This window comes from Suillus subaureus, assembly GCF_016647635.1.
Source record: "Suillus subaureus strain MN1 chromosome Unknown BJ212scaffold_36, whole genome shotgun sequence".
NCBI lineage: Eukaryota > Fungi > Basidiomycota > Agaricomycetes > Boletales > Suillaceae > Suillus > Suillus subaureus.
The window spans coordinates 263,455-279,968 of record NW_024538592.1 but is presented as its reverse complement, the minus strand read 5'-3'; the positions used below and the strand labels follow the sequence as shown (position 1 = coordinate 279,968).

Genomic DNA, 16,514 nt, shown 5'->3' with positions numbered 1-16,514 from the left:
TCCCTGCTGGACGTTTTGGCGTTGGTTTCTTCCACGATGTGGTTCGTGTGTTGTGGTTGACGAAGTAGGACCGACCGAGTGGTGAGATGTGCCATTCGCATCCGGGAACGAGCTCCCAAGTGTCATCTATGCTCCGCCATGAGTTCGTCGCTCTCATCGCACTTTTCGTCACTCACCTAGTCGCACTCCTGGTAAAGGTCGGTGAAATGATGTACATGAAGAGTGCATTGTCGTGATATAGTAGTGTATCATTCCGCTCCACCTTGCTCTCTATCCACATAGGAGGGAGCGCCTCATTCCCTCCTGCTTAATATTGAGTCGGTCAATAAGTTTCACAATATGCTGCTCACCTTCCCAAAGTGCATCCTGGCGGTGCTGTGCACCATACGGTGGCGGATTCTTTTCGCGTCTCAGGGAAGGAACTGGTTCTGATGAGCCTGATATTAGTCCTTGATCTGCCTCTCTCCGTTTCGCTGACATGACAATAATCGGGGACGTTAATGATAGTGGAAGTAGTAAAGACACCTGTTAGATATGCTATTTCGCATGCTGTACTTGCAGGCGCCCAGCTTAGGTGATAATCGAAAACCTGTGCAGTGAGATCTTGTAATCTAAGCGTCAATTCTTATCTCCACCGTGGAGTGGGATATGCCAGTCCAACGGTCCTCCAGTCTCCTGGAGTAGAAGAATACGAGTCTTGCACAAGCAGTACGGATCATATGATATTATGCCAACACATCGTTTCAAAAATTCAATGCAGCCACGCCCGAAAGACCATCTTTCACCACATTTCCCAACCGACGTCTCAACCGTTTGTTGCGAGACAACGACACCTCGAATCGAAGATACTTCAACAACGTCGAGGTACCATAGATCTCAGGCTTCTTCGACAAAACAGTGTAAAATGCGTGCATTCCCAGCCTGAAGATGTTGACAAATAAAAGGACATGCAACTGAGATCAACGCCTACCATATCACAGAACTTTTCTGCACATCACAAGTTCCTCCATGCAGGTCCGATGTCTTGCTGGAGGACTGCCGGCATATCGTGCTATACGCGCATCTAGCAGTGTGTCCAATAGCATCTATGTGTAGTGAGTACAGCGGAATCATTCCGAGGTTCATGCAGATCCAACTCACCGCGAAGCAATTTCGTGTTCTTCGCGACATTAATACCCCAGGTCATGAGATAGTGATGCATCTTCATTGCGGAGATAATGAAATTTTGATAGACGTTGACATATACAGTATGTAACCCATTCAAGCCGGCATCCGTGTATATAACATGACTCCTAGCTTTGGCAGACCTGACGACTATCAGTTAATAGTCAATGCGGGAAAACCCATACTTACTGTAGCATCTTGTGGATAAACACGAGGCCAGGGCGACGCCCCTTGTGTACTGTGATTGAGTACTCCATGTCTACAGCATCGAAGGATGAGGTTAATCACCGCGTGCGCGAGAAAGGAACCCCCACCATTTCCACGATACCTTGAGTAATCAGCTCTGACGGAGAGTGTAGACATGTCGATCAACAAACCACACCAAGGAAAATCTATCGGCCATCAAGCAACGAAAGAGCAAGAAAGGATGTATCATACATGTTTGGGTGGGCTCGGTGATATTGACCGCCTCAATTGATTCATACTCGAAATTGATCAACGTCTTTTCCTTCGATACGATACAGCCATATTCAGGATGTCCTGCAATATTCAAAGCGTGAGGTCTGGTAAAGCAGGAAAAGGGGTTACTTTACCTTTATTCATGACATCTAGGAAACACTTTGCCTTTTCCAGACTCGTAGTCAGATATAGGTAGTCGTCAATGCATCGCAGCAATAACTATGGGTTGTTAAGAGGGCGGGCTCATACAAAGGAACGAGACACGCACACTTTTGGGGTCATCCAAGATATTCAAATGAGTTCTCTCCAGATCCCCAAATAAAAATGAGCACAAGATAGTCGACAACACAGATCCTTGGGGAATGCCGATAATTTGCCGGTAGTATCGCGTCCCGATCTGAAGAAAGACATAGCAAGCAAAGTAATTATGAAACGGATACGACAAACTTTGACAATGTTTTCCTTTATATGCTCTTCTAGAAGCTTGAGAGTGGCTGCCCTCGACTGAAAATCGTACACAACCTGCGCGACAAGTGAATACTGCTATAAACCACGCATTGTGAGACGAACCTGATCTGTAAAAATTGTTTGCTTCAGGACAGTGGATAAACCACGAGCATATGCCACAAAGTCCGTATGTTCGTCTTGAGAAATATCCTATCAGTATGTGGCTAGCTGCAACATACAAAACCTCCAACCTTCTGGATGCGCCTTCTTAATGTAAGCCCGCCGAATTTTCCCAGCTACAGGTTTGACCTGCCCATACTTCCGTATCATGTAGTTCTGTTGTGCAATGACATGAATTTCAAGATAGAAAGAAGATATGACCGTTTACCTCAGATACTACGTTGTGGAGTATCTCCAGCAGCTTCGTCTGTTCAATAGAGTCGAAACATGCTTGGACGTCAACTTTGACAAGATATAATTTCGGACTGTGAATGGCGCGATTAAGTGGTAGCGCCAAAACTTGATAAAAAACATACAGTGTGCCCGATGGCGTATCTTTCAATAACTCCGTCCTGAACTGTTTTCAACCCCGGGTATATCTCATGTGGGCTGAACACGGATGCTCCGAGGAGGTCTGGCTGGCGTTGCTATTCCGGAAGCTCATGTGAGTCCTCCCTAGTCAGCCGGAACAAGGTGTCGCACCTTCTCATAAGTTAGTATAGCAAACGTGGCTTTGAGTGTCTGATTGATCGACAGTGCTGGTATTGTATATTGTTCCTATGCATTAATGATCAAGACACATAACATGACTGCTACTGAAAGAATGAACCTTGCTACTTGCCCTACCCCGCAGATTGACAATGGGACGAACCCCAGTTTCCTTTGGCAGCCACCGTACAAAGGAAAATCCAAGTTGTCGTTGCCGGAGAATCTCTTCTGTTTCAGACTGCAGAATATTAAAAACAAGGGGGACTAGACTAAATTCAAGGCGCACCCTATCAATCTCTTGGAACATATTCTCACTGAACTGGCGCACCAGGGGTTGACAGAGCGACTCCCAGTCGTCCTGTCGAAAATACAGAACACGATTGCGAGATACGGATGAATCTGTGATATAGAATGTAGTCTGGAGAAAACACATCAACCAAGATCTTTATATTGATTCACGACACAAACCCTAAGCAATGGGAACAGAAACGAGTCAAAATACCAGAAGAGGAATTCTTCAAGCAGTTCATGGCGTTTCAGAGAATCCGTGACCGACACTCTGCGCTGCTTCAGGGCACCATCTCCAGGTGGTATCAACCAATTGCATTCTGATGTGATAAAACCTTGAAGGATGTAATGCAATGTCAACGATTCATACCTGCGACCTGCGACTATCTCCTTGATATCTAACAAGTGTCAGTGGATATTTGATATGATCATAAGCGAGATGAAAATACATACAGCCTTCGATTACCTTGAAGTTTCTCTCACAGCCCCAGAAAGCTTTTGGAATGACAGCCTTAGTTACAAGTACAGGCGTAGCGAATGACCTAGCTCAATCATTAGCAAGTCACATTGAGGGACATATGAGCCAAGTACTTCAGAGTAACTGCATGTGAAGTCCTACAAATCGCGGTTTGCGTACCATTTCCTTGCGACCTTCGCATGCGACAACATTTGCCATAGTATCGATTGCCATGCCATTCGGTGGAACTTGCAACTCCTGCTCGGTTGACTTCTTTTCGGAAACCATTTCCTGCGCAACAGATAGTGATCAAAGCCACGATTCAGTATTCCCCTGCTCACAAGAATGATGTTACTGTCCATAATTTTTTCGTGCGTCATTTCGATCTATGGGTGAACTTCAAACCAAAGCATGCTATCATCTAAAGAGCTTGCTTACCTTTGACGGGCAAACTTTATCTCTAAGTAGTTTATAACGGCATTTACCATGCCGCCAGATCAACTTCTCTAACAACACAAGCACATCCTTCAGCCGTTTTGGCGTCTTACACGTCCAAGAAGCTGAAATGTATGCATCGATCAATATTCGTGTACCTTGACAAATATTGCCTTCTCTCACCTTGATCTCACGCTCCCTATCAGTAAAATCCGGCTGCTCGTAATGCTCCTTACTAGGCACCTGGGAAGTAAAAACACTGCAGAGTCCATATTGGAGGGGAAATATATATTTGCTCAAATGTCGCGCATTGCGGGCTTCATCCCGCGGGTCAGGATCACGAAATGTTTCAGGATTGACTGTGTGCTTTATGTACGACGGTTTGAGCCGATTAAGAACGTCTTTTAGACGTCAGTCAATCATTGCGAATATTCTTTTTGGTAGATGCTTACGGGTATACGGTAATCCAACTATGAGACATTGTGACTTGGGTTCACGATTTGGTCGTGCATAAAAGATACGTGCACGGACGAATGAAATGTCACCAGATGTTCGTCTGATGGATTTATCAGTAACATAAAGCAGAGCTAGGTCCCTTGCTCACCGTTCAAAAGAAATAGTTGCCGCATTAGTCAAGCTCTTAGGGAAAACTCTACGAAAATCCTTTAATCTCACAACCTTGAGCCGCTTCCGCGGTCCTGAACACTCCAAAGGATGTCTCTTCCGCTTTCCAAGATTGGATGTTTCCGAATCACTCAAAGCCGTGCACCCGTCGATTTTTGGAGGGATTTCATGAATCAGGGGCTCACCCGTTAATTGACACAAGCACTCGTTCGGCAGCTTGATGAAGATGGAGGTCTTCGTGAGGAGATGAAGCATAATATCTACTCCGATTCTATATGAAGAGTTAGCAGTGAGCCTCGCGGTGATTGTGGCTTTACCTTTCTAACAGTGTTTCCCATTCAGCAGCCTCCAGAGCTGTGATGACCGTGTTGACAAAGCAACTGGTGATGCCACGCGAATTTCCCTTTGCATTGTCGAAGACCTACAGTGATCAGATATGCAAGGTATTGAATGTGGTGGTAAGGGTCGTACTCTCTTGTATCCTAACGTGATAATGTTGTTAGGTTTGGATTTGGCGAATAGACGTTCATGAGCCTTCTGTATAACCTTCACAGGCCGTTAGACAGTGTTCCTTGCTGGATAATCAGAAATATAGATACTCACGTCTTTCATGCGATCATAATGTTCGCAGACTTGGAATTGAGGAGACTTGGTAGTGGCCACAGTCTCCTTCGACAAGCAAACAAACGAGGAGCTAAGCAATTCTCGATATTGGATCGAGTCAGGTCCTTGTAACAAGAAGTCAGACTGGTTGACGTCTCTTCTACATGATTCATTCTTGGTACATCGGCGAATGTAGGTATCAAGGCAATGGACTTCCGGGTAATATGAACACAGGACGTTGAGCGTCGGGTGCTTGCCTGCAACCGACATTATATAGGAATGCGAATGCACGACTAGTTGAGGAGCCACAAGTGGTATCTGAGCATAAGAAAGATGTAATCCCAAAGAAGATTTGACCTTCTATGGGCGCCCATTATGTATGTACGACGCATGTCCTGATGCCGTACTGTATACGCGAAAACCATACATATGTATACAGATGATTCAGTCGCACGCTCTCTTCTGCATATCCAGCGTATCACTGACCGCATGTTCTCGAGACGTTCAGACCTTGTACACTAACGCACAATGAAAAGTTAACCTACACAACAGTGTACCATCTGGTCACTAGTAGGCATATAAATGATTACGGTAATAAATACCAAGATCTACAATTAATGCACCCCATTCGCACCAACCCCATCATCACTCACTATCAGACGGCGTCATCAATCCACTCTCACACCCACTATCCTCGTCCTCCAGCCCATCCAACTGCACCTCTCAAATCGTCCACTAAATCCTCTGCCTCTTCAATCCCACAGCTCAAGCGCACTAACCCTTCAATACCCAGCGCCTCACGCTCCGCCGGCGGGATACTCGCATGGGTCATCCGCGCAGGTAACTCCGCAAGACTCTCTACGCCACCCAAACTCTCAGCAAGCGTGAACAGCTTAAGTTTCGGCAGAAGGGCCTCTGCACTCCTTGCACCACCACGTAGACGGAATGAGACCATCCCGCCGTACGGTATACCGTGCGCAAGGGTCGATGGCGGTAGGGTGCTGAGGAACTGCTGTGTGTGTGGGCTTAGGGACGGTGCGTGCTAGAGCGTGTAGCGGGTGTGAGACGAGACCCGGGTAGATGACGTGTTCGACAGCGGGGTGTGAAGTTAGGAAAGAGGCGACGCGGAGTGCATTCAGACCGTGGGCCTTCATCCGCACTGCAAGAGTTTTGGCGCCGCGCTGGGCGAGCCAACAGTCAAATGCACTCGGAACGGCGCCGTGAGCATTTTGGAGGAAACGAAGCTTTTGGACGAGACTGTCATAGTCTCTGTCTGGTGTGGACAAGGAGGGAACAATGGCAGCACCCATTACGACATCAGAATGGCCGTTGATGTATTTGGTGAGGGAGTGAATGACGATGTCAGCACCCTGTAGGAGCGGGGAGCCATAGAATGGAGAGAGGAAGGTGTTGTCGACGAGAACGAGGGGCTTTGATGGAGCCTGACGCGCAAGACTTACTATACGCGGAATATCAATTAGTCGGAGGGTGGGATTTGTTGGCGATTCGATCCAGATAAGCTGAAGGGTTCGTGTGAGTAGCTGGTTAAAATTAAATGATGAAAGACAAACCTTGGTATTGTCCTTCATAGCAGCTAGTATTTCATCGTCTGTTGTGTTCTCCAAGTCTATAAACGTCGACTCCGTGCCCGTGGTTTCTTTCGCAACCCTCGTGATATACCTGAACGTACCGCCGTACACATCATTCACACTCAGGACGTGCGCGTTTGGGCCAAGAGACTGCAAGATAGTTGCTGTCGTGGCACTGCCAGAAGCAAATGCAATAGCATGTCCTGCGCCTGCCTCCAGGCCTACAAGTGTGCGCTCTAATGCATCGCGATTTGGATTGCCGGAACGAGAATATTCAAAGCCCTATTCACCATACACGTGTCATAGGTATGCTACAGCATATGCAGTGAAACTGAAATACAAACCTTGTGCACGCCCACTTCATCTTGCTTGTACGTCGTGCTAAGGGATATAGGAGGGATGACGGCGCCAGTTGTAGGGTCTGGCTCTGAACCTATATGAATGGCCCGCGTAGAAAACCCGAACTCAGGGGAACGCTTCAAGTGATGCTTGAGGTCGTTTGTATGCCTGTTGGCGTGGCCGTTGGTGGTGGATATGGAGACGGTCATATCGCACTGGGGTATCGATTACGCGGGGTAAACCTGTTGTGGGAGATAAAGGTGGGGGAAGGTGGAGATGAGTGATAGAAAGATAAAGAAGACTTTATATGCGCGCACACCGGTAATTTAAAGAGAGAAATTTTACCTCCATTGCTTGCTTGGGATGATTAATGATGGCGAGCTCGATGGCGAAGTCGCTGACAAAGCGCTTGCAATCCTGTCTGAGTCATCTCCATATGATGGCCTCCGCATATGGCCGATTGTCACGGTATCCGTATGGCGCAGTACTAGTATGTACATACACGCAGCACCTCTTAGAATGCGCGAACTTATCAGCAGGAGAAGATGTTCTGGGCCATCCACGTTCGTGGCATGCAGATCGCGTGGCGGGCGTCAATCACTATCTTACTAGTGCTAACTATATCACCTTTTCTCACAGTGGGTGTCCATGACACGACAGCTCGCAGTCTGCCGAGGACTAAATGGTTGTTCTGTCTATACTGCAGTAAGGTTACCTTGACGATTTTGCGACATCGTATTCAAAAGAGCTCACCTTCCATATCTTTGTTCGGTACCATGGCCCGACTAGGTTCCGGCAAAATGACAATGTACCGCAATACCCAACTTCAAGCAAGTACCTTCCGGCAATGTGGGTATGAGAATTTACTCAGGTAGTACTGTGTGCCCATAAGTTATCTGCAAGCCCAAAAAGAAACGTACTAATTCATAAATAGTAGTATGAAGCCTTATGTTGGCGGCTGTGGCTGAAGTGCGTCATTTAGCATCTCCATTCACAATGATGAAACTACCAACCATGGCATGAGTGCCCAAATAGGTCAAGTGATGATATGCAGCTCTTCATTATTGGAATTTTTCCGAGATGCATGACACTGTAGGCGGTAGACGCCTTGGCGCACTTGAAATTCGGAAGGATCAGTAACGACGATGGACGACAGTACCATTGGTCAGCACAATCATCGAAGAACATTCTTCTGACATCGAGCCAACAAAATTCAACAGCGAGAAAGATGAAGGTCTTAGGAACTCACGAGACTCGAGGTCTGAAGCTTCCTAACCTCCTCCTAAGCTCGTGACCAGCCTGGCATATACTACCACGGATACTCGAGTGTAGTCAAAAATTCTCGCCATCTCAAATTGACGCTATAGTCAGACTGGTTACGAGTCTAACCTCCTCCCCCTTACTAGCCCTCACCCAACCGTCAACTACCCTGCCGGAGGGTCGTGGTTACTGGACGCAGCTGGCCGGTCGTCGTTTCGCGGTTGCAGTCGTGAGACAGGGCCTGTACTCCCACTAGATATATGCTCAATAGTATTATCCTAATGGAACGAGAAGGTTGGCGCGGTTGGGGTAGTGGTAGCCCCGCGACGAGAACTTTCGCAGGTTCGAACCGCTGCCATCCTAGCGTCCCTCTTACCCTAGCTAACAGACTTATTCTAGGAGACGGGTGACTGCAGCGGGTGCTAAGAACGTGATCTGCCTCGCGACGCTCTGCTGGACGCTCTGGCTTGGGCTTCGCTTATCCAAGCCACCGATGTCACAGAATAAAGCAGAGTGTTTCATCAGGCCGTTGATGGGCGGACAACAAGCTCGCAGGCTGGCCTGTGCCAGATAGAAATCGTATGGCTGCCCCCTTCAATTTGACTGATGCTAATACATAATAGCACCCTGCCCAACCAAGTTCCGTTGTCTGACGTGCAGTGGCAAGATGGACTTGATCATGACTTATGCGTGTCGTTCGTTGATGATCGATCATCAACTAACGACACGCATACGGCCTCGGACTCAGGGCCCAAGTTAGGTGCTTAGCAAAGCTGGATACCGCCACGACCACTGAATTCTAAAAATGACTAGCAGAAGAGTACGGATGAACGTACAAGATCAGGGGCTGTGGTTTGGGACAGTCCAGGTCATACGACATGCAAGTCTCAGACAGAATGCCGATGTTTCACAGCTAGCAATTGAAGTACGTCCATAAATATGGTGGGCAAAGTGATAATTTACCTGGAACTCATAAGTTATTTGTGAGCGCTACTCGCGAGGAAACGCACAAATAATAATGCATGCCTACTGATAGTCTATCACGCCAACGAGAAAGAATCTATTTCCATCTTCCCCGTCGTTGGCAACTGTGCATAAACTGTGTCATTAGCCCTCTTACATCAACAACAATACAATTACCAACCATGACAGCTTGAGTAGGTCGAGTGATCTGCAACACTAGATCATCGGACACGTTTGTCTGAGGCTTTTCGTCTTGCGACGTGTTAATGCGCAGCTCGGGCGGTAAACATCATGGCGGACCCGAAATTCGGAAGAACCCACACTGCCTGTGTCGGCCTGCAGGTAATATCCTGCATTCATAAGTGCCATGAACGAGTTCACGTATACTTGAAACCGTACTGCTGGTCAGCATGATCCTGAGCGAATGTGTTGATCTTACATTTGGTCACTAAGAATCCAATACTGAGAAAGACAAAGTTCTTCGGCATCACCGCGCACTATAGGTGGCTGTCTGAGATCGCAATCATGGACAGTGCAGGAGAAGGAACCTCACAGTAATTAGAGCTATCATTGAACATACACTGCAGACATATTAGTCAAAGTATGGGGTGTGTTGGAGAGAGGGATACCTCGTCAGACAGCCTGTACTAATGATATAAACCACGAGCTTTGTTACAAAAGAATCGGTGCTAAATGACCGCGTTAGTATATCAGTTCACGACAGCGAACGAAGCGCTCCTTACCTAGAGAATCCAGTACGGGAAGTAGCGAGGAGATAGCATAACGATGACGCAATAAGGATATCATCAAAAGTGATCGAGCCTAAAGTCAGGTATGTCGCCCACTCGGTTTTAACCACGTCCTGGAACACATCGACCCGATATCTACTGGCTATCAGCAAATTCGCGAAGTCAGGGAGCTGTCTGACTCACTGCGCCAAAACGACAGCTGTCGTTGCATGGAGTGATGGGTAAATAACAAAGGTAGCAACACTGAAGTCTTACGGATGGAAACAGCTGAATAGACTTTTAAGATCGAGTGAAGAGCATTTTAAGTGACAGACTCACCTTCTGATAGGACTAAGACTATGCACTGACGGTGTGTCAACAAAACGATATACCATCGAGTACCGACTGCAAACCTACCATTGTTACAGCCGGGAGAACTCTTGACCGGCCCTTGCTGACTAGATCCATCATATTAGTAGAGATAAATAATCACTAGGAATGATGTACCTATCCATATGCGATAGACATACGAACTATGGACCGAGACAGCATCAATTAAAATGTTGCGTGTAATATTGCACATCGAACTTACAAATGTACCGTACAAACGATGAGAACCTGTTAAATGTGTGTCTGGTGCAAATCTCAGGGTTCAGGAGAAATGACTTACATCGAGTATTAACTGAAACTGCAAAAGCCCGTCAATATCATAAGCGTTACCAGGTTGCATAGAGGGCCAAAGTAGGAAACTCACTTTCAAACTCCACACGATTTCTGTGAGCACATTGAAGTCCGCGTAGTGGATCACTAAATAATAATAGACGCAATGTACAATCAATGCCAGGTGTAGAGCATCAAGTATCCTAAAATATGGGGGTACAGCGTAAAATTGCAGTGTTCAGCTATTGTAATCGAAGGGACACCTACCAGAGCCAGATAACCTGACGTACGTGTAGTGTCAATGATTGAACTGATAAATAGGACAGCATGATATACGTACAATCAGCTTAAAAATAGTCATCCCCGTGACTCTATGTGTCTGGAAGTAAATGGAGATTTGAACGTTGGTTAGACCAAAGAGACTATTTATGAGTTATAATACAACGACAAGCATTCAGCATTGATTGTGTGATGAGAAGATAGTTTACGAACACTGCTGACAGGGTGACCCCAATAAAAAGTGCCCCAAACGTGTTCCCCAGGTCAATTTGTGGCAAGAGATCCTGCGCGGAGGAAGAAGACATTGCTGGCCGAACAAATTCCACCAGTGGTACATTTATCTATATACCTCACAATCAGTGTACTGCATTGCCATCTATTCTATGGTGAATTATAGCTTCTTACACTGATGATGGGAGCACTTCCTGCACAAATGATGAGACACAAAGTTTGATATCGGGAACAATATCACATCCCCGACTCCCACGTAAGTGGGAGGATAACTCTGTTGAATGCAAAAAAGTAGCGTGTACTAACATCGCTGCAAGGGCGACCCCAATAAAAATGCCCAAAACATGTTTCCAAGATCTACTTGTGAGAGAAGATCCCGCATTGAGGAAGATGTGGATATGATCTAGAATGAGATAGGTGCATCGGCATTTGCTCTTCGATGGATAGCTTGTGATGATGGTGGTGGGAGTGCATCCTGTACTGTGAAGTCATGATGAATGAGGCACAGCGGCAGTGTCAACACTGCCATCTATAAGGATAGTGCACCAATAGGACGGTTCTCATCCTTCCACTCATCCTATAAGCCATGAGTTTGAACCTTGCACCATCACGCCTCGGGAACAAAAGCTTGCTCGTTCCAGCATTCCAGTTTCTACCGCAAGTTGTTCTAAACAGGGGTAGTAGAGAATTGCAATTGGGTCCAGTGGCGATCAAGTGGTAATGTATCGATACAATTGTCTAAAGATGTCAAAAAGACGTCGTCGTTTCTAAAGTCTGACGACCCTGCAGCTGGCATACCAATTACTACATATTTTGATTCCCATCATGGAGCCTGCGCTTGTCATTCCAGAACCTGGTGTGAAATCGAATCTGGTCATGCATTTACAAGAGAACAAAACAACTTACTCCCCGCAAACATTGTCAGGATACGAATGATAATTTATTATGAACTCAGATTTTTTGCGAGTGGTCTCTCAATTAGACACGCAGTTAATAATCCATGCCTACCAATAACAAGAAAGACTTCATTCCACTGTCAGCGACTATGGCTAAGGTGCATCAATTAGCCCGCTTCTATCAACGATAGCACAATCACCAACCATAGCAGTCTGGATAGGTTGCGCAGTATGTAATACTTCATCCTCAGGGTCCTTCTGGGATTTCTGAAACTCTTCGTCTTGCGACGCGCTAATGTGGAGTTCCGGGTGGTAGACGCCGTGGCGCTCATAAAATTGAGGAGAATTGATAATCACGTTGGCCTGCATGTAGTACCGCGCGTTCAGGAATGCGATAAATGAGTTGACATATACTTATATGCCGCTGGTCAGCACGATCATGAGAGAATGTATTATTGGACATACATTTAGTCACTAAAAATTGGAGACCAATGAAGATGAAGGTTGTCGGCATCACAGCGCACTGCAGGCAACCCTCAGAGACCTCGGATGTAGACAATACAATGGATATAATCTCACTGTGATTATGATCGACATCGAACATACACTGTCAAAATATTAGTCAAGGTATAGGGTAGGCTGGACGGAAGGGTACCTTGTCAGACAGCCAGTACTGATGGTATAGCCCACGAGCTTTGTTATGAATGAATCGGTGCTGAGCAATCTGCGTTAGTATATCAGATGCCGATAGGAAACAAACTGCTCCGTACCTAGAGAACCCAGTACGTGAAGTGGCGAGGAGATAGCATAATGATGATGCGATGAGAAAATCAACAAAAGTAGCCGCTCCCAATGACAGGTACGTCGACCACTCGATTCCAACCAAATCCTTGAACAAGTTGACCTTATATCTACTCGCTATCAGCATTTCCTGAGGTCAGGGAGCTGATCAACTCACTGCGCCCATACAAGGGCTGTCAATAGGTCAAATGATGAGCCAATAACAAGAGCACCATTGAAATCTCACGGATGGCAACACCTGAGGAGAGGTTAAAGATCATATGAAGAACATTTGCAGGTAACAAACTCGCCTGAACTCAGGACCACGACTATACACTGACAGTGAATCAACAGGATGAAATGTGATTGAACCCCGATTGCAAACCTACCAATGCTATGGCTGGGAGAACTCTTGATCGACCCTTGCTTACTAGTTTCATTTAGTAAACGTAGCAAATCCACGATAGTAAAGGAATGATGACCTTTCCATATGCGATGAACATACAAACTATTGACCAAAACATGACTTGAATATTGCAATAACAGACTGCAGTTATTGAACTTACAGATGTACCATAGGAATGATGAAAATCTGTGCAGTGCGTGTTGTGGGCGGATCACAGAAAACAGGAAACACAACTTACGTTGATTACTAACTGAAGCTGTTCCAGCCCATTAGAAGCTGCACAGAGAGCTAATGTAGAAACTCACTTTGAGACTCCATACGATTTCCGTGAGCACACCAAAGTTCGCATAATTTGTTACCAAATAGTAATAGACGCAATGGACTGTCAAGGCCAGGTGCAGAGCATCAAATATCCTAAAAGTTTGGGAAAAAATCTCTAAGCGATCAATAATTGCAACTCAAAAGGACACCCACCAAAGCCAGGTAACCTGCCAGAACGTGACATCAAGATCATCGGAACTGACAACAAGACACCATAGACGTACAACCAGTTTGAAAAATGTTATCCCTGCTGCGCTTTTATGCGCCTGGAAGTAGATGAAAGCTTGAACATTGGTTAGACCGAAGAGACTGTTCCAAGGGATATGTTACAACGACAGGAAGCGCTCAGCTTTTGATTGCATAATGAGCAAATGGTTTACTAACACTGCTGCAAGGACAACCCCAATAAAAAGTGCCCCAAATGTGTTTCCCAGATTAAGTTGTGGAATGGCATCCTGCGCCGAAGAAGACATTGTCGCTGCCTGAACCAGTCTATGTCCACCCTACTATATACCCCGGAGTAACTGCACTGCCATTTGTTCTGTGAGAGAATCATGACTTCTGACGCAGAGCGCTGATGCATGATGGTGGAGGCATGTCTATTATAAAACGTATTAGCATGAATGAATTTCCGGCGAAGGTGCTATGATGTAAAGTCCCACGATGGCTGCATACAGACTTAAACTTGAGTGTATGTTGCCTTGCATAGCGTCTGGATCGAGGAGTGGCAATGTCACGGTCATATCTCATACTATCATGGCAGTGTCCTGGCTCAAGCTCTAAGAACAAGTCACAATACACATCTGAAGATCTGACGAATTCACGACTACGAAGAGAACACTCTGCACAACAAGCACAAGTAAAAGTTGCGAGGGATTCCACTAACATTGTTTGCTCTCGAAAAAGATGGTGTACTCGGTTGGTCACGATCATCGAACATTCTCCTTAGTTTGCTCTCCAAGACGATAATCCAGGTCGCGTTTGGCACTTTTTTGTTCAGTTTGCCCTTCTTTAACATAATCGTAATTTTCTTCTAAAAACACCTAAACTATCGTCAGCCGAGTACTCAATGTTATGTATTCGTACACTCCCCCTGCGGATGGACACTTATTTATTCATCAAACTCGATCATATTACTAACAGTGATAACAAACAGGAGGAAAAGAAATATGTATGCCAAAAAGTCGACGAAGATGTTTCAAACCCATTCGCGAACCAACATGCTCTAACAGCTGGATCTAAGACCAACTGTATCAGCGGAAGAGTCGGTAGAGGAAATAGTTTACAAACACTGCTGAATGGGTGACCCCAATAAAGTGCCCCAAACGTGTTCCCCAAGTCAACTTGTGGCAAAAGGTCCTGCGCAGAGGAAGATATCGCTAGTGGAACAAATTCCACCAGCGGTGCATTTACATATCTATACACTTCACAATCAGTGTACCGCATCTATCCTACGATGAATCATAGCTTCTTACGCTGATCGGTAGGAGCACTTCCTGCACCACGAGGCACAGTTGATATCAGGAACGCGCGTAATCGTGATATCGATGTTATTTCAACAAGCATATCAGTTATTTTTGAGCGATACCGAAAGGAAGGTGCTTGGTTACTTCGCTCCAGAACTAGAAGTCGGAGGGTGGTGCAAAATGACATCTTGTCGTATGAAAATAGGTAGTAGACGGTGAACCTTCTGTTCTGTATTGGACATCATTGTATACACACTTGAGACCGTTGTACTGCCGTTGTAGCTTGACTTGGTTACATTGAACTGTCGGCCTTCATGCCCGCCTCACAGTGCCGTGTCTCTAAAGATGGCTGTTTAATCTCATTAAAAGGGGGAGTTGAGCGGCGATGATCGGAGATCTCACAAAAACTTCGCGCATCGCATTTACAGGTTGAATATCAATCCTGATGTACGAGCGGAGTGAAGATGTGCGGTTTGTATCATCGTCCTGTATCAGCATTATCAGTGCTGGTGCTTCACGCGACAACATACAAGTTGTAATCGTACTGTAACTTAGTATGGTTCATGACACGTGACTCCCCCCAGTTATCATGCAACAGGCTTGATGCTATTAGTTTGTGATTGCCGGGAGCAAGACCAGACAAGCAAGTGTGGGTGTAGTTAAGGTGACGCGTTGACGAAGAACTGGCTCCGTGACTCTTCTTTGAGAAAGTTGTGAAGGGGCCAGTGGAGGGGACGTGTGCCAATTTGAGAATTGGTAATGTCAGTGAGAAGCGAGTATAGTGACTCGATAACCCTGTCAACTGTAATGGTCGTCCTCCGTGGAGAATGCAACTGAATCGATGGAGTCACGGCAAGCAGTTCCAAGGATCTAAGGACTTGTCCTGGTATCACAGACTGATACACAGGAATTGTTTACTAGCCTAAGCGTTCTCTGACATGATTCTGCGAAGATGCGTCAATACAAGTAATCCAACAGGCGTATTCCATTTTAGATGCACCAGAAACGATGGCTTGGCGAGATCCAGACAAACTCTGTCCATATCTGATGACTCGCAGGTAGCACGATGCGCCCGCCAGATCCGTCGATCGGAAGATTGTGAGGTGCGCGCCGCCAAAGATATTCTTCATATGTGCCAGCCTGGTAAGGTTCGAAGTAAACCTGGATAAGTCACATTTTTGGAGGCTTATGAGAGATATCATCCAAGAGACATAATGAACGAACAGGCGAAGCGAGTATGCCTTGAAGTGGATAGAAAGTAGTGATAATCCAGGAGTTCGGTTGGTTGCGAGGAAGGAGTGTTCAGCTTGCAGTTGCCAGTGAACGGATGCCTTGTTTCGTCTTGATCAGGCCCCAAGGATGTTTGTTATTCCAATATTCGAGTGCGCACTAGTGCTGGAAGGCGGATCCA

The 16,514-nt window shown here is 46.1% G+C and overlaps 6 protein-coding genes across 6 annotated transcripts; all 6 read right to left on the bottom strand.

Moving 5' to 3' along the window:
• Positions 1-461: 461 nt before the first annotated feature.
• BJ212DRAFT_630837 (uncharacterized protein) lies at positions 462-1,273 on the bottom strand. Its single transcript, XM_041343700.1, has 3 exons — positions 1,141-1,273; positions 971-1,085; positions 462-921 (listed from the first exon to the last, which is right to left on the bottom strand). The coding sequence occupies exons 1-3, from the start codon at positions 1,205-1,207 to the stop codon at positions 744-746; spliced, it is 360 nt and encodes a 119-aa protein (XP_041188923.1). The 5' UTR covers positions 1,208-1,273; the 3' UTR covers positions 462-743.
• A 2,667-nt stretch (positions 1,274-3,940) lies between these two features.
• Positions 3,941-4,360, bottom strand: BJ212DRAFT_1229448 (uncharacterized protein; the record flags this gene model as incomplete). The annotated part of the gene is made up of 2 exons (XM_041329480.1): positions 3,941-4,083; positions 4,123-4,360. Coding segments are annotated over 2 exons (381 nt in total), but the record flags the coding sequence as incomplete, so codon positions are not given.
• Positions 4,361-4,558: 198 nt separating this feature from the next.
• BJ212DRAFT_1280229 (uncharacterized protein) lies at positions 4,559-4,970 on the bottom strand (the record flags this gene model as incomplete). The annotated part of the gene is made up of 2 exons (XM_041331547.1): positions 4,559-4,853; positions 4,900-4,970. Coding segments are annotated over 2 exons (366 nt in total), but the record flags the coding sequence as incomplete, so codon positions are not given.
• A 903-nt stretch (positions 4,971-5,873) lies between these two features.
• BJ212DRAFT_1448901 (Cys/Met metabolism PLP-dependent enzyme-domain-containing protein) lies at positions 5,874-7,322 on the bottom strand (the record flags this gene model as incomplete). The annotated part of the gene is made up of 4 exons (XM_041338607.1): positions 5,874-6,194; positions 6,220-6,705; positions 6,757-7,056; positions 7,119-7,322. 4 exons carry the CDS (start codon positions 7,320-7,322, stop codon positions 5,874-5,876), a joined length of 1,311 nt encoding a protein of 436 aa, XP_041188920.1.
• Positions 7,323-9,928: 2,606 nt separating this feature from the next.
• Positions 9,929-11,308, bottom strand: BJ212DRAFT_1484780 (uncharacterized protein; the record flags this gene model as incomplete). Its single annotated transcript, XM_041340865.1, has 12 exons — positions 9,929-10,025; positions 10,080-10,220; positions 10,269-10,335; positions 10,404-10,428; positions 10,482-10,522; positions 10,572-10,597; positions 10,657-10,682; positions 10,735-10,752; positions 10,819-10,927; positions 10,992-11,005; positions 11,065-11,146; positions 11,217-11,308. The coding sequence occupies 12 exons, from the start codon at positions 11,306-11,308 to the stop codon at positions 9,929-9,931; spliced, it is 738 nt and encodes a 245-aa protein (XP_041188919.1).
• A 581-nt stretch (positions 11,309-11,889) lies between these two features.
• BJ212DRAFT_1381520 (uncharacterized protein) lies at positions 11,890-14,381 on the bottom strand. The gene is made up of 17 exons (XM_041336662.1): positions 14,022-14,381; positions 13,862-13,946; positions 13,791-13,804; positions 13,622-13,730; positions 13,555-13,572; positions 13,477-13,502; positions 13,393-13,418; positions 13,300-13,340; positions 13,222-13,246; positions 13,158-13,169; positions 13,089-13,104; positions 12,901-13,041; positions 12,786-12,845; positions 12,710-12,737; positions 12,596-12,653; positions 12,335-12,543; positions 11,890-12,283 (listed from the first exon to the last, which is right to left on the bottom strand). The coding sequence occupies exons 1-17, from the start codon at positions 14,108-14,110 to the stop codon at positions 12,278-12,280; spliced, it is 963 nt and encodes a 320-aa protein (XP_041188918.1). The 5' UTR covers positions 14,111-14,381; the 3' UTR covers positions 11,890-12,277.
• Positions 14,382-16,514: the final 2,133 nt, after the last annotated feature.